We start from the raw sequence: 25,000 nt of genomic DNA on the forward strand, positions 1-25,000 counted from the left end.
GCTCACCGGTGCTTATCTATCATCCTTGAAAATAAAAGATTTTGCCTTGTCTTATCTTGTGTGTGTGTGTGTGTGTGTGTGTGTGTGGTAAACTTAAACTAACGTTTGGCATCTTCTCAGCTACTACATGAAGGCGCCGTGCGTGGCAAAATCGATCAGGTGTTGGATTTCTGACTGATCCAGTGGTCAATGGTTCGATTCCCCGTTTCATTCTGGTGTTGTGTCCTTGGGGGAGGGGGAGGGTCCGGGGGGAGGGGGAGTCCTTGGGGGACGGGGAGGGTCGGGGGGGGGAGTCCTTGGGGGAGGGAGAGGGTCCGGGGGGAGGGGGAGGGTCCGGGGGGTGGGGGAGTCCTTGGGGGAGGGAGAGGGTCCGGGGGGAGGGGGAGGGTCCGGGGGGTGGGGGAGTCCTTGGGGGAGGGAGAGGGTCCGTGGGGAGGGGGAAGGTCCGGGGGGTGGGGGAGTCCTTGGGGGAGTGAGAGGGTCCGGGGGGGAGGGGGAGGGTTCGGGGGGTGGGGGAGTCCTTGGGGGAGGGGGAGGGTCCGTGGGGAGGGGGAGGGTCCGGGGGGTGGGGGAGTCCTTGGGGGAGTGAGAGGGTCCGGGGGGAGGGGGAGGGTCCGTGGGGAGGGGGAGGGTCCGGGGGGAGGGAGAGGGTCCGGGGGGTGGGGGAGGGGGAGGGTCCGGGGGGAGGGGGAGTCCTTGGGGGACGGGGTGGTGGGGGGAGGCACTTTACTACGAGTTTCCACATCACTCCACCCTGGTGTGAATGGGTACCTGACCTGACTTTGGTTGGGGAAGGTTGAAGATAAAAACGGCGGAAGGCGAGGATTCCTGCGCCTAGCCTAGCCCTGGAAACAGCGGATGTGAGTTCACTGTCCTGACAGCCATGAAAAGGTAAGAGTCTTTTATTTTTTTTTTTTTTTTTAATTAGTGGTGTAGGAACCAAAATATGTCATGACCTGTTCTCTGCGTCCGCTAAGCCAGAAGTAAAGCAAGTGTAGTGGTTGTTTTTTGTGGGGATTTTTTTCCCCACTTCTCGTATACATATATACAGATTATCTATTACATAATAAGCATATGTACATCCATTACATGTTATGATCAGTTCTGATACAAAACTAGTATGTCGTTGCTTTTCTGTGTGTTGGGGGGGGGGGAGTGTATGGGGGGGGGGGGGGGGGGGGGGGTACGGCGTGTGTGTGTGTGTGTTCTTCTCGGTTTTGCTTTGTTTGTTCGTTTTTTCCACTTTTTCACCTGTGCTATTGTCAGTGTTTCCACTGTATCGTCAGGTGAATGTGGTTTTTGTCTTTCAAATTATGTAATAATTGAATGGGGGAAAAAAAGTTCATTTCGTGTGCCTCTGAGAGGGGGCTTTAGATTGATATGAACACTTACATCGTGCCGTCCCTCGGTCAGAGACCAAGCTCAAATCACTTCACAAGCATTTTCCCAACACGTTGGAGCCGACTGACAGCTGATTTTTGAGGCGCTCATCATTCGTTTCCGAGTCGTTCAGTCAGGCTTCAGTCACACACACACACACACACACACACACACACGCGCACGCACGCACGCACACGTGTAGTACATCAGCTTTGTGCTCATAGTGTGCCTTGTGTCCTTATAAGTGCAGATCCAACCAAGCCGAACAAGTGCGCGTAGGGCAGGCCAGATTAAAACGAGCACACTGCTTGAGGGTATTTTGTTAACTTGAGATGATGTAAGACGATATCTTTATTATCTTTTGGGCCTACTACGATCCATTCACCCGAGAATCCCAGTTGTTGCAGAAACGTCAACAACAGTACATCTTCCGTGTGGGCAAAGATGGCGACAGAGAACTGAGACATGAAGACTCCCGTGTTAAAGCCAGGCTGTTGGGATGAACAAGTACGAACCCTGGCAGACCAGCGAGAAAGACGAGAGAGACAAGACAAGACAAATTCTTTTATTATCGAGGATAATAGATAAGCATTGGCGTGCTTTTTTTCCAATCCAATCTCCGCCCTGAAACAGGGTCTACTCTACACAAAAGTACATTATATATGTCATTGCATGCACTACACAATGGCTACTTAGTCATAGAATGCGAATACTATACTACATAAAGGCATAAGCATGGTAAAAATCACACACACACACACACACACACAGAGAGAGAGAGAGAGAGAGAGAGAGAGAGGCACAAGCATGGTATTAATAATCGACATTTATAAAAAAAAAATTAATAAACAGAACACACACATACACACACTCTCTCTCTCTCTCTCTCTCTCTCTCTCTCTCTCTCTCTCTCTCGCACACGCACACTTACACACACATAGCATACATTGTGTATGTTAAAAAAAGAATACTATACTAATGTGAATACAAAACAGGAAGTCTAATTAAAAAAAAATACACATAGCAATAACAGGGGAGAGAGAGAGAGAGAGAGAGAGAGAGAGAGAAGAACTGCTCACTTCAGCTGAAGACCATTCAACATCCCTTTCCCATCCCCGGCGCCACCTCAATCCAACCCAAGAGTGGATACGCAAGGGCGATTTCAAACCATCATTTTAATAACTCATACTATACCGTGACCCACTGGTGCAGACTCAAGACTGTTCAAAGAATCAGCACCTGATCGAGAGACTTCAAAGCATCATTTTGATTGATAACACATACTATACCACTCCGTTTGTTCAAAGAATCATATTGTTCAAAGAATCATATATGACGAACCACCAGAAACTTGAAGAATGGGAACAGAGAGCATCTCTCCAGAAACACCACAGAATCAAGTGGGTGGGTGGGGGGTGTACTAGCAGACACATCAAAACATTTTCACACTCCTGAAACTCCACAGGGAAAGTGTCACGCGTGCTAAAGCGGACGTGCACCCTCCCCAAGACACCCCACTACAGACGCCACAACACAACAAGCCCACACAGAAACGAAATTATGTAATGCATTTAATGATTGTGTGTATATGTCTATAGATGTATGTAAATTTAAATTATCAAGAGCATACAAAAAACAACAAACAAACAACAACAACAACAACAACAAAAACGGCAGCAGAACTACAGCTTTAGTCTTGTCACATTTTACCACAAGGGCACTGGTAAATGAGATGTCAAACCACCATCACTATAAGCACAGGATGGTCTTTTGTTTTCCACGATAATATATATATATATATATATATATATTAAACACATGAACATATGAGTGTTGCTGACGCTGGCGGACGGAAGACAGACCCCCAGTATGGAAAACGTCAGCGGAGCCCTCAGCGGATCCGTCGCCGGCTCCGAGAGGCAGGTGGTCTGGAACCACCATGTTACAACTAAAACATCTACAAAACTGGCGGCACCCAGCGAGGAGCGCACAGGAAGACGCATTGGCAGCCCAAAACCATTGATGAATAATTATTTCGAGAGATATCATTTTTTTCAAATATTATGGAAAACATACGTTTATAGTTGGTTGGTTTTGGGTTGTTGTTGTTTTTTTAAGTGAATGACATTATCAATGGTTGCCGGCATCTTTTTTCCGCACGCCTCGCCGCCTCGACGCCGTAAAAATAGACTAATAATTATCTCCCTTCCTTCCAGTATTTCACGTCATAAAACAAATCATCATTTACCATATACAACAGTACTGTTTTCTACAAGCATAAATTTACTCCCGATGTTAACTCGTGGCCTCTAGTTGGACGAGCTCCTTAAACCTTAACAAAAAAATATCCAATAAAATTGTCTTGAGCATGTAAAAAGCAAGATATCTAAAATTACCCCCTTCCATTGAAAACTCCCACTTGGGCAGACATGTCAAAAATGTAGCTCCTCCCCAATTCTTAAATTTCAATATTTATTCCTTACATTTCCACTATAACATTTGAGCAACATGTGACAACTCATCGCCCCTTCACAGGCTCATAACTTTCACAATAATAAACCATGACAAGAGAAAGGTCACAACAAACAGGAGACAGAAAATACCAAAGTAACAATGAACCACGACGGAGAAAAATACATAAACAGGTCTGGAACACAAGTTCCTACCTAGAGCGACGTGACGTTTCCCCACGATTAGAACGGAGGCACAACACCTCACTCTGTTCACTCAGCTTCCTATATTATGTATTTTTTTTCCGTTCAATTGCACGAGACACTTACAAACCATAGAAAACATGACACAACACGATCTCTCTCTACGCTCGAACGCAAGGGGAACACGCACGATGGAAAACATCGTGCACGCGCATAAGAAACACACCCGCCTCTAAAAAATAATCCAGCGACCCACCAGCCTCTGCCAACTTCGCTTGTCATGATAGAAGAAAGAGGGAATGAGATGGCCTCGAACCCCCTCCATAGACGTAAAAGAAAAGAAAAAATAGCGGAACCATTATGTCGTCCGTGACAGAAAGTAAGTAAACAGTGGAAAGTCGCTTTCATTACCACAAGGCAAACACTACCACAGCATACAGGGGGAAACGAAACGAGAGCTTCCCAAACAAGTCTGGAGACGCAGCTTGATTATCAGAAAATGAAAATTAAAAAATCTGGGAGCATCCAGTCTGACCAAACTTGGGAGAAGGGAGACAACCGAGAAGACCGAGATATCGGAAGATGGAGGACAACAGTAGCGTCCCTGTGCTTCCAACGTATCGACTCAGTAGGTAAATAATGTTTATGTTCCAGTTGATATGATGAACAAACATGTTGTTGTTGTTGTTTTTTCTTTTGTTTTGTTTTTGTGTTGTTGTTGTTTTTTTTCGTTATCATTTATTCTATTATAGTTTGTATTCATGATTTTGTTCTAAGTTGAACTCTTCAGTAAAAACGCGACTGATTCCGACTACTGCTCTTAATCATCCTCAACTTGACATATCTCGATTTGAATTGGTGTGTCAGTATGTGGGATGAGGGGTAATGGTGATGGTATATCCAACAGCAACAATAAAAAAGGATATCCCTTAGTCCCATTTCAATGCGCACTGTTTCAAGGGTTACCTACATCTTTTATCTGAAGCTAAAGAACAATTACAAAAGGAGTGCCCTCTGAAAGCCGTTCACTTATGCCCCTACGACTTCATTTAGCAGAGGACAACGGTAAAGGGTTATAGAAGTGAACCTAGTTATGTAATTGTGTGGGCAAAATCTTAATATTTAGAACTGAAAGAAAGAAAAAAAATTGTCTCACTTATCGGGAGCGCGAACTGACATGTGACACAGTGACGGTTTGCGGAAGCAGGACTGAGAGCACATACACATACACGCACACTCAACACCCCCCCCCCCCCCCCCCCTGTCCCCCCTCGCCCCCAAACCACAAAGTATAAATGTATGCACATCCACACGCGCGCACACACACACACGCGCACACAACACACACCACACTAGAATGCACACACTACAAAACACGCGGCGCACGCGCGCGCGCTTACACCACCACACACAACCACCCACCACCACACACACCACATCACTAATACACACCACGTACACACCACAAATCACAACCACACACACACCCACACGTCCACACAAACCACAAACAAGTACACCAACAAACACACAAGACGCACGAAAAACACACATTGACACAAAGGCATGCGCGCGCACACGCACACTCAGTATACTTGAATGACCAATAAACTCGGTCCACACACTCACCTTATTCATGAGTGGACGAAAATAAGAAAAAATTAGACTTACATAAACCACACCGAGAGAAAAAAAAAAGTTAAGAAACACAGATCGAGAGAGAATGGAAAGTGGTTCGTTGGGCAGAAAGATTTCCACCAGCTTGAATACACCGAATAATGAACTCCTCGATCAGTGTGACCGCGAAGGAAACACCTTTGTTATTCAGATCCCCCTCGTTCTAACCCCTGCTCCCTCTTCCTTCACTCCTCCTGTCGCGCTGTTCCCCTCATGGAGACGAGGACTGGAACATATACTTGATATTCTATTGTGTGCGTATGTGCGTGCTCATGCAAGCGTAACGTGTGTGCTTATTATGTCCATGCACGAACGGGTGTTCCTGAGGTGGAGTGTAAAGGTGTTTGTGACAATATTTGCATGGTTAAAAGGAATCACCCAACAATGAATGAGAACGTTAGATACGTATCGATCACATTCGTTATTTTGACAGGGAAAAAAAAAAAGCTAAAATGTTAAGTCTGTATAAATGACTGTAAATTAGCTCATAATAACTTTTCAAACAGACGACACAGTTTATGTTCACACATGCTTTTACAGTAAAGCACACACACAGACGCACACACACACACATGCACATGCACACACACGTGTGCATGCACATCCACATACACATACAGACATATGTGTTCGCAGTCAACCCCAAATGTAAAACTGAGTAAATTTGACATGATTTATTCAACAGTAAATTCTCCACATAATAAATGCATGGTAGTGTATTTCATTTCCAATCATGTTTTATATAATATATATATATATATATATATATATATACATTAGGTATCTAAATATGTGTGTATGTTAAATGTGCTCAAGTACATAAAAATGAGTGTGTGTGTGAGAGAGAGAGAGAGAGATCAAAAGAAAAACTGGAGTGTTGATATGTGCACAATTGCGTTCATGTGTTTTGCAGTGGATGTGGGTTCCGATAACTGTGATAAAGCAAGAATTATAAAGTGTAGTTTAACAAGCTAACAAAAACTTGGGCGAACATACAAAATGTTAAAAAAGTACATGAGGCTGATTTAATGAAATTCAATTATTTTGAATTAACAACCTTTAATGATTTCAAAACAGTTGCCAGTGCAAATTCAATGACTGATATTTAAAAACACATTTTATCCCATGTATGGATTACTGTAGGAAATATATAGCACTAGGTCCAACCATTCTAATATAGATCCCCAATAATCATGTATGTATTTGTGTTGTATTTTTTCTGATTTTGCATATTTACTGATTTATTTGTAATAAAGTGTTGAGATGACATTAAAATTAAAAAAAAACATGAAGAAATAAAGTATCAAGATGGAAGATTAAATCAATCCATTTTTTTAAAATATCTTTAAAAAAAATACACAGAGAAAAAATCAAACATGAGATTAAGCATAAGAAAAGGAAAAATCACAGTCCAAATATTCATGTTTATCACAGATATTTAACCAACTGTATTTCATGATTCCAAAAATGAATCACAATGTATCACTGTTTGAACAAGAAAAAATCAAAGTATATACACTCACACTACAAGTGGGCAAAAATGATATCAAATACTTCTTGCAAACATACCATCAAGCTTTTATAGTTCTGTTTTCAGTAAAGAGCATAATAACAAAAATATACAGAATTTTGTGGTTTATTAGTTCTGTGAACATTGTGAATGGTACAAAGACAGAATATACCAAACTGGGATTATTTGTAATTGTGTAAATAGAGTGAATGGTATAATGACAAGATACACACAAAATGTTGTTAGTTTCTGTGAACAAAGACAATGGTATAATGACCACAAAAACAAAAAAAACAAACAAAAAAACCAACAACAACAACCAAGAAGTTATTTATTACTATGAACAAAATGAATGATACAAAAAAAAAAAAATTACAGTGGTTTATTTCTATGAACACAGTGAATGTTAAAAAGGTTTATTTCTGCAATCAGAGTGAACAGTTAATGAACAAATACATAAAGTGTGGTTATTTCTATCAACAAAGTGAAGGGCATGATAATACCCATAAATGTGGTTTATTTCTATGAAAAGAATGGAAGGTATAATGAAATAAAAAGTGGTCTCTTTCAGTAAAGGGTGAACAGTTAAGAAATAGGGGGAACATCACAAGAAATCAATCTGAGCAGCTATGACAGAAAGGTGCTCCCATACAACAAGGGGGAACAGTACAAGAAATCAATCTGAGTAGCTATGACAGAAAGGTGCTCCCATACAACAAGGGGGAACAGTACAAGAAATCAATCTGAGTAGCTATGATAGAAAGGTGCTTCCATACAACAACTTGCCAACATTCAGATCTGCACATATACAGGTAATAGTTTAAAATCATACTGAGAAGTCATCAGATTAAATAACTGCATTTTGTCTGAAAAACACATTCAACACCTTCCAATATGGGGGAATAACATACAATCAACAACAAAAAATAATAAATAAATATATTAAAAAAAAAAACATGACAAGAAAAAGAAAACAGAAATTTGACAATGGAGACAATCATTTTGTGTATACTGGCAACCAAAAAAACTTCAGATACAAAAATGCAGCTTTGCAAAGACTAGAAACAGAATGCAAATGAAATATTTGTGTACAATATGACAATGTGTAATTCTCTCTCTCTCTCTCTCTCTCTCTCTCTCTCTCTTCTAAATAAATTTCACATCAGATGAAAAACATTAATTCGCAGAAATTTCTGTATTCTCAAGCTCGCATATACACACACACATGCATGTTAGCACGCTCACAGACATGCACGCGCATACACATGGATGTAATGCACGCATACACATGCACGCACACACATATTGATGCACTCTCTCTCGGGTCAACATTCTAGTATTCAATATGTATGAAAGCATGTTGTAATGATTTTGTTAAACAGTATATATTTACAGAACAGGATCTTCATGGCAAGGGGAAAAAAGCACATACTCATGAAAGCCTGTCTGTCCATTTCTTTTGAATTTCACGTCTTTCCATATCATCTGATTTCAGACAGACTGTATCAATGTGCAATCAGTTTTCTATAGATTTGTTCTCTAAAGAAAAATAATTCTGTTCACATTTCAGTGTTTAACAGTATTGAATATATTCTAAATAGGGGAGCAGTTGTTCACTTTGTACCTGTAATTCTGCACAACATTTTTTTTATATAATGATCTAGATTACAATTTGATTTGATTTTGTCAAAATGATTACATTAGCAGACGAAAAGCAAACCAACTCTGTGCTATTAACAGAAAGAGTTCAGCTGACCAGGAAAAGTGGTAAATGTCATAGACGCATGCCATGGGGGAGGTTGTGGGTTCAATCCTTATCAGAAGGCTTCATAATCTCAGTACTAGTGGGCTCCCACTGATTATTAAGTACTATGGACTCCAAACAGAAAGAGTTAAAAGACATGGTCAAGTGATATCTACTTCACTGATAAGTTTAGGCACTGTTCAAAATTCCCCTCACTAAATACTACAAGTGTCTGTATTTCCAAGGACTGATTGACACCAACAAATGCAGAGTATGTATAGCCTTCTTATTTACGGCGTTTCAAACCATTCAGGATGTGCACAGCTCCTTTGTTTTATAATCCCTGCAAGTCATTCTCCAATATAAGAGTGAGAGAGAGAGACAGGGAATCAAAATACTCAGATATTTCTTCTTCTTCTTCTTCTGCGTTCGTGGGCTTCAACTCCCACGTTCACTCATATATACGCGAGTGGGCTTTTTAAGTGTATGACCGTTTTTACCCCGCCATGTAGGCAGCCATACTCCGCTTTCGGGGGTGTGCATGCTGGGTATGTTCTTGTTTCCATAACCCACCGAACGCTTACATGGATTACAGGATCTTTAACGTGCGTATTTGATCTTATGCTTGCGTATACACATGAAGGGGGTTCAGGCACTGGCAGGTCTGCAGGTACATATGTTGACCTGGGAGATCGTTAAAATCTCCACCCTTTACCCACCAGGCGCCGTGACCATGATTCGAACCCGGGACCCTCAGATCGAAAGTCCAACGCTTTAACCATTCGGCTATGGTGCCCGTCTGGACATTTCAAGAATGCAGATTTAACAGATAGAAAAAAATAAAACCTGAAGAAAAAAAAAAAAAGAAAGGAGAAGATAAATAATATGTAAAAAGCCAGCCACAAAAGCACAGCCTTTACTTCTGATAATTTTCTGTTACTCTTTTTTTTCTTTCTTTTTTTCTTTCTTTTTTTGTTGTGAAATGCAAAGCACAGACAGAAAACAATGGAGGTATTGACAAGGCAAGGGATTTTTTTTTTTTTTTTCAATTAAAAAAATAGGCAACAAGTGAAATGCTTCCGGTCAATACTGGCAAAAGACAGTGAACATGCACGATTGGTTGACAAGTATCATTAGTATACAGTGAGCATAAACTGTTGGTTAATCATTAAAATTACTTTCAAGGGGTGCCGCTGAAAATCTTCCCATGACAAATTCATAATAATTCGTAATGCCACCATTTTCGTTCTGATGTTAATGCTAAAAAATAAAGATGAGAACTTTGTTCATATCACAGCCTATCACTCATGACAAATGTGTCAAAGTGAACATTTCAATGTTTCAGTCATGTAATATAAAGAACAACAACCAAACAATAATAACAACAACAAAATAGATGAACAAATAAAAACCTAAACAGAATAAATCAACCATTTAAAACTGGCAAATGTATGGCTTGAAGCAAAATAAAATACAATCTATTAGTTACAGTAAATAAATGTTCACCGTATACACTAAGATTAATAAATGACAGACAGATGATAAACCACAGTGAGAATAAAACGAATCAACAAAATGAGATGAATGTTGAAAAAAAAACAACAAAAAAACTTCAGCCCTCGGTGTGTGCATGTTAGCTTGTCTTTATTTGGTTTATAATTGACAGAAGTTTCAGTTTAGGATGGACAAACTTGAAATACATACACTCACCATTTCAGCTGTTCACATACAGTCTGTTTTCATTACAAAATCACACACATTTTACTTTGGCACAAACATGAACAGATAAAATAAGTAGTTGGATTCACTGATTCACTGAAGACCAATTGGCCAAAAACCCATTGGGTCAAGTTGTCCAAATCTTGGGTCTGGGTTCGGTGAATGACTGATTGAATGGTTTGCAGTTACTGATGGAATTATCTTCCACATTTGAAAAAAATCCATACTTACCACAGCTCAACAGTTAAGCTATGCTAATACATGTTCACTGTCTCCTATATTAATGAGGATACAGAAAGGGAGTGGAATGCTTGTGATGGCTGCGAGTAATGTGATAAGCCTTGATCCAGACATCAACAGATCTCTGCCTTACGTCAACAGATCTCTGCCTTAGATCCTATGTCTATTACTTACAGTTTATTTGCATCCTTTGCCTCCTGTGTCAAAACTTTTGTTGGCAACAGTTTTGCACGTTTTTACACTGAGACACAATATGGAACCATGTTGTGTCATGTGACATGGAAGCCAGTGAAGCATTGACACAGAACGAAAGAATCTGAAGGCCGACAAAGGCATAGAAGATGACTGATGTGCTGATTTTTTTTTTTTTTTTTTTTTTCTTTTTTACACTTTTCACTTCATGTATTTATTTCACTGAATCCTTCAAAAAACTTATTTTTAGTAGTCTCCGGCTATAACTTAAGCACCATGAATGATTTTGCTATTCTATACAGGAAGTGATCATGTCAGCTTCCAAAAATTCTGTGCACACTTTCTTCATGTCTGTTGAATAGATCATCAGCACCTTGTGCGTGCATGTGTGTGTGTGTGTGTGTGGAGGGGGGTCGGGAGGGGGGGGGGGGAAGGGGGGGAGGGGAGGAGGGGCAGGGGGAAGGAGGGGGGGTGGATGGAGGGGGATGGGGGCTGGAGATAGACAGGAAAGGAGTGAGTGGGGAAGGCGTGAGAGAGAGAGTGGAGTGTGTGTACCCCTGTTCAACAGTTTTCCCCAACATAATTGACTGCTTCAGTTTGTAATAACTGATAACTGTACAATACATGGTACAAGCCTATGTCATTTGAAACTTCAACTGACCATGGTTAAGATGTGACGATAAATACCCTGGACGTTCATTTTTATCTCCAAAAGTGTGTGTAATACCTGTGGCTCTGTCCTGAGGTTGGCATCAATAAAGCAAAACAACAGAGTCGACAACAATCACATAAGTATCTTCTTTAAGGCACATTTGGTTCTGGATATATTTCTTCTTCAACTGCTATCATCACATTCCTAACAAACCAAAGCTTGACAGGAAATATTTCAATAACTCTGTTGCCTTTTTACCTTGTGTCGGTTGCGTTTAGAATTTCTGAGCTGAAAGTAAGATAATGCTGAATTTACTTCTTTACCTCTTGTCAGTTAAGTCTCTTTCTTACATCAGACACTCTCCACTTGCAAAACAAGCAAAAGACAAACATCACTCTTGTACTGTTATCATATGATCTTACATAGAAGATAATGACATAGCATAATATCAAGAAGGTGAAGATGAGTTTTAACTTGCCATCCATTATATACATGTACACCTACAGAGTCAGAGGCCTTGATTGTGTGTACATTTAAATTCCCCACTTCTTTTGATTTACCTAACATTAGAAATGACAAATGATTAAAAAAAAAATGTTTGCCACACTTTTTTCAGCAATTAAAAAAGATAAAGAAAAGAAAACAATAATAGTTTCCCCACCATCATCAAATATCTACATTCTGTGATTCGTGCAGACAAACACTGCTTCTAAACAACTTCAATCCACCCTCCCCTCCCTCCACTGCACGATGATATGTCAGCTTGTGCAACACAACATCTCAATGTGTTACAGTCTATAATTACAGTCTTCAAAGGTCATCCAACTGCACCATCCTCAAATTTGAGGCTGCATTGAGTCGAGATTCCAAGTCTTCAATCCTCAGGTCCTTTAAATGAAGCAAGTGTTCCAACCGCTTCAGCTTAGAGTTAAGTATCTGGAATCAGATAATTGTTATGCCTCTGCATAATTCTGACATTTCTGCTCTCTCTCTCTCTCTCTCTCTCTCTCTCTCTCTCTCCCTCTCGTTTTTTCTCAGTGTCTCTCCTACCCCTTTCTTGTAACTGTAGAGTAATTACTTTCATGGTATCTCTCTTTCTCCTTCTCTTTTCATACACAAGCACACACACACAGACACATGCACTCACACACACACACACACACACACACACACACACACACACACACACTCCTGCGTGCACACACAAACACACACATACATGCATACTACCTATCTCTTCTTGTCACTGTAGGAGAATCACTTTCTCAGTCTCTCTTCTCTTCTTCACACACACACACACACACACACACACACACACACACACACACACACAGAGAGAGAGAGAGAGAGAGAGAGAGAGAGAGCACAGCACACTTACACACACATACACACACACTCACACAGAAAGAGAATCAGACTCATTCACTCACACACACACACACACACACACACACACACACACACACACACACAACCCCTCTATCTCACCCGTATTGTTTCATCCTTTGCCAAGCTTTCCAACTCTTTTTCTTCCAATAAAGACTTTGCTACGTTATCCACAGGGGCAGGGACGGTTGGTAAAACTGGCCGCGTGGTGGAGTAGCTCCTGCAAAACCAAAGAGCACATCCAAACTGACAGTTCTACAGTGAAGTAACGATATATTCATCAGTCTGATTTGACAATATCTCCAGGTAGACACCATATAAAACTGTTCCAATCTGACAGGCAACAATTCTTCAGCCTCTGGTGTTGTCACATTTGAACTAACACTTTAAAAAAAAAAATCCTAACCTGGCACCAGTTTCTGCCTCATTTTCCTCACTGCCTCATCCCCCATTCCATTGTATTTTTCCATCATTTTTATTACAGACTTACAGCCTTCTTCAAATGCCCTTTTCTTCTTAAACACGGTGTGTTTCCTGCATCAGTGCATGTGATGTGACCGATGCAAAGTAATGTGTATTTACTATAAATATGATACATGCAGGAAACACCCCACATTCACAACAGAAGCATAATTCATCAGCATCAGTTGTTAGCAGGAAAGTCAGCCAAGATTTGTGATAAAAACAACAACAACAACAACAACAACAACAACAAAAACAACAACAGAGACTGTGAAAACAAAGAAAAACAAATAAATGCTTGCCCATAATAAGAGAAGATAATTTCACAAAATGTGATTCTCATACTGACAAAAACAGCAAAGAAACCAAAAAGTATAAAATTTAATGTCTTACAAACACACACACTAACACTAACACTAACACACATACATATGCTGCTACTGATCAGATACTGCTCTGGATACCTATTTTGTTTGTAATTATGAAGCAAATTTTCTTTACAAAATAAATAATAAATATGGCCATTGGACAAGTTACTATATAATATTTAATAGTCAGTATAGGCAGGTGTTCCACTGAGACATGCAAACATGAACAGTGGGTATGTGAAAGGAGAGAGGCCATGAAGAGGAGGAAAGTGAGTGTGTGTGTTTTTCATGTCTTTTTCACTTGTGTGTGTGTGTGTGTGAGTGAGTGTGAGTGTGTGTGTGCGTGTGCGTGTGAGGATGCGCACATGCATACACGCATGTGTGCATGCGCATGCAGGAGTGTGTGGAGAGGTTTATCTATAGAGAATAAGAAATATGTCTAGTGCTATTTAAACTTTCATTTATCAGTAATGCTCCAGATGTACAAGTCATCAAAGGTGACAGTATGTGTGTGAAAATTTATGGTTCAATGGTTCACACTTCTTCATTTCTAGCCAAAGAAATGCTTTCTCTCAGTCAAACATTTCTTTCATCTGGTGTCACCAGCAAAGGCTTAAGGATAATCAATACTCAGTTAATAATAAATACACCAAGGCTGATTAGTTTCAGGGATACACAGAGATGCCAGCCTCTGTCAAGTGTTTATAGAAACAATCCAGAAACTTGTTACGAACATTCTGAACTTTGTAGGAACACTCGGCCTCCGAGCCACATCAGCAAACATACATTTTAGCTCAATCCACCAGGCACATACGCTGTTTGACCGAGACGCAACTTGGTATAGCCATGTTCTCTCTTGTTCGGGCAAACGATTAATCTGATTGGTCCACTCAATGCTGTTTCAATGTAAACACGCACGCGATTAGGTGAGCATTATGACATGAAACCAAGGTTAGTAGTGGCTGCCCTGGCTTCATGATCAATAGGTCTAGAGCATCTGGAAATGTCACAACAACGAAAGCATGTGGCCATGCTATGTAGTCGAAAATGAACTTGTCAGAACAATTTTGACGTTGGCATAACATCAGAACAAACTGCAATGGAGCGTAACAAAATACAGTGAAATCATAACAGTTGGCATCTCTGTACACAGAAAAAAGAAAAAGACCAAACAGCAGACAAAAAAATGCTGCAAATAAAAAGAAAATACAGCAAAATGAACTGAAATGGATTGACCCAAGTAGATAAGCAGGCTTTGCAACACATGTCTGTACTTGGAAGTTATGCTATAATTTCAAGTGTGTACTGTTTTGCTGTATATGTTCAAAGAACACAAAAAGGTAAAAATTTAGACTATGCAGTGTTGATGTTGTGTTAATATTAGTAATAATGCAAAACAATCAATATTCCAGCATGCAGTACACACATTCCAAAATCAAACATGCAAGTTTCATTATTCACAGCTTAAAAAAAAAATTAATTAAAAAACCAGACACAGAAACAAAAACAAAAAAAAAAGAAACATACCCACAAAAAAAAAAAGCTAGCAGAGAAGAACGTAACTGATCACAATTTTCAGCAGTTTATTTGTGTCTGCTCACATCTGAAAGACCTGCGTGTCAGGTTATAACGCAAATAATTCTGTGAATTGGCCTACTCATTGAAGTAACAGAAATGTGTGTGTAATCAACATCAAAAAGTTGGCCGACATGTACACACACACAAGAACTCATAGATTACCCACAAACATGTGCACACACACACACACACACACACACACACACACACACACACACACACACACTGATACCCCTTACAAGGGGTAACAGGCATACAGTAGAACAATAAAGAAAAATTATCATATTGTTTATTCCACAGTTCTAGATATTAAAAAGATTGAGATGGAAAATGCATACATTTTTACACCAAACAAAAGCCATGGAACGCAAAAGCAAGCATTCACATGCTTTATCAAATAGCAAAATCAAATACTCATGATGAACAAGCACCAAAACGAATAATAAAAAAAAGATGTTATAATAGGCTTTTGTAAATGTAATCTACATCTACATAACACAAAAAAATCTTAAAGTAAAACTACAATTCTTTTTAATTAATGATACAAAATAAGGCATGCATCATTTAGTAAAGCACTGGCCTTGTTTTAAAGAAGCAAAACATGCATTTAGTAAAGGAAAGATGCTTTATTCCAGAAAAAGAATAACAGGAATTTTAAAAAAAATCACCCTGGTCTCCAATCCCAAGAAGATCCGAAATTTCTCCCATAATAACAAATGCTGGAAAAAGGAAATGATGCACTGGTTGTGAAAAAAAAAACGGTTTGGATACACAACATTGTAAATGTAACATATAAAATATATCCATACATGTGTGAGGGTCAGTGCCAACAAAATGTGATGAGCATAAAGGCTTAATATAATCATCAATTTTGATTTATCAATATTCTTTCCATTTGTTTTTCAATTCAGTTACCATCACCTATCCAACAGAATGAATAATGGTTTGGTACAAATTCATTGTTCATACAGGTGTTGCATCTTTTTCCTTTTTTTTTTTTTCATTCTCTGATACTATTCTCCCTCACAAACACACATACATACAATGATGCATGCATGCAGTTCTCTTCCAAACTGGTTTCCAAATAACATGTACTATATTCATGCAACTTTCTGGATTTCTTTCTTTGTGTTTCCAATCGAATATTACACAAAGCACACACACACACACACTCACACACACACACACACACACACACACACACACACACACACACACACACACACACCAGTGACCTACAGATACTTACGCACGAGTGGGATGACTGTGTGGAATGCCTCCTCGAGGTGACTTGCTGTATGTGTCATTCACTGGGGAAGGGGAGGAAACTGCAACCATATACAGACAAGCTGAAAACTTCAAGGCTAAAAATCACAAAAGAATTCAATAAATCAAAAGAATTCAATAAGTGTCTAAACAAAGAAATGAACAGTATTTTAACCTTGACAAAATATATATAGCTATACAGATACATAGACAGGTAGATATATAGATAGATAGATATACATATATAGCACAGAGAGAGGGAAAAGAGAATAAAGAAGTAAGGTTAGAATATTCACCAAAAGTTGATAATTTTACAGCATATATGGACTAATATTTCTGTAGGTCTGGAATACCTTTAGTGTGTGTGTGTGTGTGTGTGTGTGTGTGTGTGTGTGTGTGTGTGTGTGTGTGTGTGTGTGTGTGATGTGATGTGAAACTGATATGACTGGTGTCAACAAGTTGCTTAATCTTATGTGTACCCTATTTTCAAGTAGTCAACAACCAAAACAACATACACATTTTTGACTTTGAGGTGTGTATGTTTAACATTTATGAGATAAGATCAATGCGACAATGAGACCACAAAAAAAATTACCTGTCTATTCTGACAATTTTACATCATGAATGTAAGCCAAACTTCATTTTGAAATGACCATTAGCTGAAATTAATGCCAAACATTCAAACAGAATATGTCAGGCAAAGTGACAGGACAATACTATTCATTTTCCAAAATGGTTTTGCTTACTGAAAGTTTGTTTGCATACATAAGAAAATTAAGACATTTTAGCTTGACATCTAACAAGAAAAACAAAATGTTTGGCAAACACTTTAAAGCATCAGGATTAGCGCAACTGTGACTACTGTGGAGGCAATGTCTACAGGCACTGAAACCGTTATCAGCAATTCAGCAAGGAACTATTCAACTCACCTGATCCTGAACAGGTGGTACAGTCATTCAGAGCAGGTATTTGTTTCTCCATTGTTAGTTAAGTCCTTTTTTTTTTGTCTCGACTTATTGACACAATAAGAGCATGAACTTCGAGGACAATGATGGAAGGGGTAAGGTGTCAAGAAAATCCTGTTGTAATCCTATCCAGAATAAAATGCCCTGAATCATTTTGTTGTATTTTTGTTTGTTGGTAAGAAGATTTATGAAACAGAAAGGTCAATCATGATTCACCTAACCTGGCTGGTTGTCAAAAGATTTGGTGGGGAAATCACTGGTTGGTCAAAATGTTGACCTGAAAACCTGAAGCTGCTCTGTGTGCTCACTTTCATGGTGAGGCACATCCAGTCACTCAAAGTTATGATTTGTTTGGAAGTTCAAGTCCCTGCACTAAATCCTTGATTTGGCACATTTGAACAAGAAAAAAAATCTGCTCTTATAATACAGTGCCACCAGTTAACTTGATTAACTTTTTTTTTCCAGATCTACATTGATAATAAATGGTGATAGAAAAAAGTTATCAAAGAGTCTGTCTACAGCACATGCATCCTTTGAAAAAAAAAAAAAAAGCAAAAAAGAGCTATACAATGGACAGGACAATCATAAAAGCATCCATCTAAAAATGAGCCACAGCAAGAACAAAATTCTAATAAAGTCAATAATTAATACATAGGAAGCAGTGGCTATGTTGAAGAGTCAAAAGAACGTGATAAGGAAAAGGAAAGCCTTCAGCACTCATCAGTTCACAAATGAATATATATTTTCCTAATCAGTGAGCACAGTTAGTTATTAACAGACGTACTTGACATAAACATAACACAGCTGTATGTTTTGACCCTATTGATCTTCAAACTGACTGGTCAAACATACAGCAACAAAAACAAGCGAAATGAATATATATATATCTGATATATATATCTTTTTTGTTTTTGTCAACAAGACAAGACAAGGCCACTTTATCATGCCGAAAACAACTCAGTCATTCTGCAGCCCTCCCCTTGAGTTCCCCGAAGACTGAAATACATGTTATGCTGTGCTTATTTTCAGACTGTTTTCAGCAGCTTATCAGTGCAGCTCCAGGCCTATTTTATGCTCAGTGACAATTATCTGCCACAGGTTGTTTTGGTCATGGAAGATAATTACCAAGAAAAAAATTCAAGCATGTAAACTAATCAAAGAAAGTATAATACATAAACTGTATTTTTCTAAAAGAAGTGTAATATATACACTATCCAATGATGACAACTGCTTATGAATTGAATGATTTTGCAATGGAAAATTCCTACAATGAGGCAGACAGAAATTTCCGTCCAGGGGCAGTGAAGGGGTTAACATAGTAGATCATCCGTTGTTGTTGTTGTGGGGGTGGTGGTTTTTTGTTTGTTTGGTTTGTTTTGTTTGTTTAAATAACCTTCTTCACATAATGCAAGACAAGTTGACATCTGACGACCATGTGCTCTGTCTCTCTCTGTCTGTCTCTCTCTCTCTGTCTGTCTGTCTGTCTGTCTCTCTCTCAGTTCTCGTCAATCTTCTGATTCACCAAAACAATTCAAGAATGTGTTACTGATGATGTGTTAGCTCTGCTGTGAACAATTATGACTATCAGACATAAACAGAACATGGAAATAACTAAGTTGAGAAAACAAAATTGAAAAAATCAAATAAAAAAATGATCTAGAAATTATACCCAAGATGTTAACACTCAATATATAGCACTAGCAGTGCCAAGCCTGTCATCACAAAAAAAGTGCTGGAGCCATGTTCTTTCCTGTCTTTCTTCCTACTCGATGTTGCAGTGGAAATGTTTGCAATTCAACGCATTCCAGTTGAACCTGCAAAATGAATCTACAGACAATTTCCTGTGATTCATTTTTGACTCACTTGTGTAAACAAAGTGAGTCTATGTTTTAACCCGGTGTTCGGTTGTGTGTGTGTCTGTGTGTCCATGGTAAACTTTAACATTGACATTTTCTCTGCAAATACTTTGTCAGTTGACACCACATTAGGCATAAAAATAGGAAAAATTCAGTTCTTTCCAGTCATCTTGTTTAAAACAATATTACACCTCTGGGATGGGCACAAAAAAAAAAAAAAAAAAAAAAAAAATGAAGCCTAATTATATGCAAACTGCATTTATTGTTATATTTATATTTTTTGTATTCTCTAAACTTGGCACTTTGATCTGATATTCTGACCCAACAACAAGAGCAGTCATTATTATCATTTTTTGTTCAAACAGGAACAAGTGACACAAGTGAGTCTTGAAGGCCTTGCCTCTCTTGTAAAATGTTACAGGAAGAAAACTGGAATGCACAGAATATGTCTATCTCCTTAGTGGTGTTCCTCTTTCCAGTCTGTTTTAAAATCTTATAACTGGACTCTTCCTCCAAAGGTTATCATCCATCTTAATATAGAAATAAATACATACATATATATATTAGCACGTCTGGTTAAGAGAAAAATAACTCTCATGACTTCAACTTTGTTCCTCATCTTAGTTGCCTTCAAAAGGGGAAAACAGCTCACCTGACTTCAAATTTGTCTCTCATCTTCATTTTTTCCAAACTCAAAACATGCAGGCTTCAGATTCATTAGTCAACACGTATTCAAAAGTTGTGAGCAAATGTTAAAAAATGTTCAGAATACACTGGTTCATCAGACATTAGTCCACATAAAAAGTAGCATTCATTCTTTCCAAATGCACCATCTTCCTAGATAATTCCAATGCAGACTTTTAGAGTTAGGGTTAATTTCATTAATGTTTGGTTGTTGGTTTTTTGTTTTTTGTTTTTCTTAATTCTATGTATATTCAAAAAGTATTAGATTTAGAGTATCAATATCAGATGTTTTATTCTTTAATTTGTTGTTGTTGTTTTATGTACAGGAAAACATAATGGGTGCACAAATATCTGAGATCAATGAGATAAAACTCACTGAACAGAGCTCTAGATTTTTTTTTTTTTTTTTTTTTTTTGATAACACCTTTTTGCTCCAGCACTTTTTTATGTGACTTGTGCAGCAGAAAGCTCTCACGTATATCCAGTATTTCGTCAGTTTTGCCTTTGCTCAGCGTGTCCTGCAGTTGTTTGGCCCTCTGCTTCAGGGCGTTGGTCCTGTCGATGGCCTTGTCCAGCTGATTGCGCAACATCATCAACACTTTTTCCACCACCTTCGCTTTGGCGTTGGCTAGCGCTCGAATCACATCGTCGGATAAGTCCAGGTCTAACCTTCTCAGGACTCGTCTGAAATGGGGTTTTTTTATTAATGAAGCAGATATTCAGTTTTGTGGAGACTATGTATTTGGGTATTAATATTGATTGCTGTCTGAACTTAAATGTTTTATGTGAGTGTGACAGGTGTTCGTAAAATTAAGAACAATCTGTTGTGTACACACACACACGTGCGCACGCACACACAAACACACACACACTCATGCACGTGCATGCACACACACACACACACAGACACACACACACACACACACACACACACATGTATATTAATCTACTGTCTAATGTTGCACTGAACTGAACACACACAAATGCAATCACACAAATAATAATAATTACACTCCCTCTCTCTTTCACTCACACATGTTTATCCATGCCACAAAAAAATACAGCATGCACAGAAAAACACTTATATATCATTACATATATTACATTATCAATTGTTATCATAATACTAATAGCATAGCATTCAAAGATCCTATGAATTTTCCTCTTACCTGTTCAGTAAATACCAGTTTTCCATTTTCTGTTTAGATGAGTGAGCTGGTGTGTAGTTATGCAAGTCGACCATTCGAGGAAAATAGTGTTTGATCATTTCTGCCACCAGAACTGCAAAACAGAGAGCACACAGTGACAAAAGATGAAGGCTAATCTGTTTCGATAATCATCAAGTACACGATTATGGCTAGTTAAATCTTGCTAAAACAAAAACACGCTTTCACAATTCACCGTGTCTTAAACAACAAAGTAATAAAAAAAAAAACAAGAAAGGCAAGGCCTTCAAGACTCACTTGTGATAAATTAAGTCCCCTAGCATTAATTACAGAGTAATTTCCCTTTTTTACTATCTGCACCAAAACGTTTGCAAAATAAATAAAACTTCCATGCTTAGCAAAAGAAGTTCCTGTTTGAACAAAAAATGATAATAATGACTCCTCTTGTTGTTGTGTCAGAATAAGAGGTCAAAGTGCCAAGTTTAGAGAGTACAAAAAATATAAATATAACAGTAAATGCAGTTTGCATATAATTACGCTTCTTTTTTAAATTTTTTTGTGCCCATCCCAGAGGTGCAATATTGTTTTAAACAAGATGACTGGAAAGAACTGAATTTTTCCTATTTTTATGCCAAATTAGGTGTCAACTGACAAAGTATTTGCAGAGAAAATGTCAATGTTAAAGTTTACCACACACACACACACACACACACACACACACACACACACACAGACAACCAAACACCGGGTTAAAACATAGACTCACTTTGTTTACACAAGTGAGTCAAAAAATGAACAGTGATTGTTAAAGCTAAAGAATGCAACACTGCTTCAGCAGTTTCATACAGTTTGTTCTGATTCAGTGCTTGACTGCCAGGATACATCAGTTCATTTCTTTATTTTTTTCTTTATTTTTTTCTTCTTTTTTTTTCTTTTTTTAAAATTCTTTCTCAAGTGGAACCAGCCACATTTTACACACACATGCATGCACTCACACCCGCACATATGCACTCACACACAAACTTCTCGGAAAATTTTTTTGAATGTATTTTTAACAATTTCAGTATGTTATCTGCTATTGCAGAAGATTTGCTGCATAGTCCAATTGGACATTTGTTATAGTTGTTATAGTTGTTTGTTGTTAGTGTTTCCTTCTATATTGTGCCTATGTCTCCCCTTTCAATGTCTTATTTTTTCCAATGCTCTGTATCTTTCCCCACCAAACACCCACCCCACCCCCCACACCCCCCCCTTTTTTTTTTTTTTGGTCTAATATCACTTAAAGTGGAAGACGTTAAACTGAAGACTACTACTACACACACACCCTCTTGAAAGATTCTGATTCAGATCTTGTGAAACGTGTTGTGTTGGTTGCAACTAGGTGCATTGGGATTGTGTAAATTATTCATCGTTAACTGTGCCTGTTGGATTCAGTTAAATTCTCTTTAGTTGAGTAAACATCTCTCTCTCTCTCTCTCTCTCTCTCTCTCTCTCTCTCTCACACACACACACACACACACACACACACACACACACACAGTGACATACACACACACACACACACACACACACGTCGAGAAAAGTTTCTATTGATCAGCCTCCCAGTACACAGGGCATTTTCTGTTGTCGTCTTTCTGCCTACCAACCAATACATAATGCAAAACTTGTGCATGTTTGAATTGTTTCTTTCTGTTGTCAATGTCAACAAATCTGCAGCTCTGTTTGTATACACTTCCATTGTTCATTTGTACACAGACAAAAAATGAATTATGTATTTGTGCACTGTTCAGATCATATTCTTCTGTCTTCTTAAGATCAACAGTACACACACAAACACACACACACATACACACACACACACACTCACAAACACACACACACACACACACACACACACAACACACACACACACACACACACACACACACACACACACACACACACTTTTCAATTCTATACAAATGATATATATATCCTAACTATGATAATGATAAACAAAAGGTACCACAATATGTATGCAATTCATTAACCTATTCTAACTAATACCAAACATAACACTGTGATTAAGTGAGTTCCAGCCATCAGGGCCAGTCAGTAATCCCTTATAAGTACAAGAAAGGCAGACTTGGCCAAGAGGGGATTACTGTAGCATAAGACCAGTACTGTTAGTGTAAGCCCTATTAGCAGCACACTTGCCTTTTTCTACACCACTGATCCATGAAGAAAAGAAAAGGCTAATAATACCTGTATGACAAGGCACTCGTTTGGAGTGAACAGTCAGATAATATGCTTAACTGAGCTGTCACAATCCCTCACTCACTGTGTCTTTTGGGGGTATTAACTTACTTTGTGATGACAGCTCTGCATGAAATGTTATACTAATAGACCAGTAACTAAACAGCTAAAAGTAACATATACTGAGGAAGTAGTGGAAAGTGAATCATTGCATTCTTTCTTTCTTTCTTTTTCTTTTCTTTAATGTTTCTTAGGGAAAACAAAATGGGAGTCTTAATTAAGCTATGCAGAAAAAATGTGTGAGTGGCTCATTCTCCCACTGAATGTGTGTGTGTGTGTGTGTGTGTGTGTGTGTGTGTGTGTGTGTGTGTGTGTGTGTGTGTGTGTGTGTGTGTGTGCGTGTGCGTGTGTGTGCACATGTGTTTCTCTGTGTGTGTGTGTGTGCATTCGTTTTTGTGTGTATTCTATTTGAGTTTGTCATAACAGATAAATTTCTCTGTGGGAAATTAGGGCTGCTCTCCTCAGGGAAGCGTGTGTACTGCAGTGCAGTGCCACCCTTCTTTTTCTGTCTGCAAATCATGTATGTTTTCCTACCAAAGTGGACTTTTCTTCAGACTTTGTCAGGAACAACTCTTTTGTTGCCATGGGTTCTTTTATGAAAGTTATGTGCATTCTACATTCGGGATCTTGGTTTATTGTCTCATTTAATTTTAAATGACTAGCATCTGGACCACCACTCAGGCACTATAGTGGAGGGGGAGAAAATACTTGCCTGTGTAGGATTCAGTCCTCTACCTCAGATTATTCTTATTTCCTTGGAAAGTTTTACCACTAGGACACCACCATACTGTGTGTGTACACATGTATGCAGCTGCGTGTATGTGTGTATTTGTGTATGTGTGTGTGTGCATGTGTGCGTGAGAGAGAGAGAGAGTGTGTGTGTGTGCATACATGTGTTTTACTTTCCAGAAGTGCATTATGCCACAGTTCATTTCACCTCAATGGGAATACAGTTTTACCAGGCAGACTGCCAACAGGCAAATCAAAACACTGAAGATTATTTGCACACTGTTGCATGGTCTCATTATGAGTCTTAAGTGATTATTCATTTATTGAGTCATACAGTGTGCATACACACAAGCATGTCACACACACTTTATGTGCACATTCGCTTGCCCACATGCTTTCATTACACACACACACACACACACACACACACACACACACACACACATAAAAACAGACACACACACATATATATTATAT

At 38.7% G+C, this 25,000-nt stretch overlaps 2 protein-coding genes across 5 annotated transcripts in view; one reads left to right on the top strand and one right to left on the bottom strand.

Annotated features, from left to right (window-relative positions):
- The window catches only part of LOC143279480 (ADP-ribosylation factor-like protein 1), a 9,584-nt gene extending 9,530 nt beyond the window's left edge, over positions 1-54 (top strand). The window contains exon 5 of the mRNA XM_076583523.1: positions 1-54. This exon is cut by the window's left edge and continues 617 nt beyond it. The gene's annotated coding sequence lies outside the window, so the exon portion shown is untranslated.
- A 7,493-nt stretch (positions 55-7,547) lies between these two features.
- Positions 7,548-25,000, bottom strand: part of LOC143302138 (sperm flagellar protein 1-like) — an 18,612-nt gene continuing 1,159 nt past the window's right edge. The window contains exons 2-7 of one of the 4 annotated variants that reach the window (XM_076616700.1): positions 21,503-21,614; positions 20,836-21,017; positions 16,812-16,890; positions 16,231-16,281; positions 13,257-13,374; positions 7,548-12,704 (exon numbers count right to left, since the gene is read on the bottom strand). In XM_076616700.1, coding sequence (XP_076472815.1) covers positions 12,579-12,704; positions 13,257-13,374; positions 16,231-16,281; positions 16,812-16,890; positions 20,836-21,017; positions 21,503-21,614 — 668 coding nt within the window. In that variant the 3' untranslated portion in view covers positions 7,548-12,578. Of the gene's footprint in view, positions 12,705-13,256; positions 13,375-16,230; positions 16,282-16,811; positions 16,891-20,808; positions 21,018-21,502; positions 21,615-25,000 lie in introns of all 4 variants that reach the window. The other 3 variants (XM_076616696.1, XM_076616706.1, XM_076616701.1) reach the window with 3 other exon arrangements.

The sequence above is a fragment of the Babylonia areolata genome, chromosome 2 (genome assembly GCF_041734735.1).
Source record: "Babylonia areolata isolate BAREFJ2019XMU chromosome 2, ASM4173473v1, whole genome shotgun sequence".
NCBI lineage: Eukaryota > Metazoa > Mollusca > Gastropoda > Neogastropoda > Buccinidae > Babylonia > Babylonia areolata.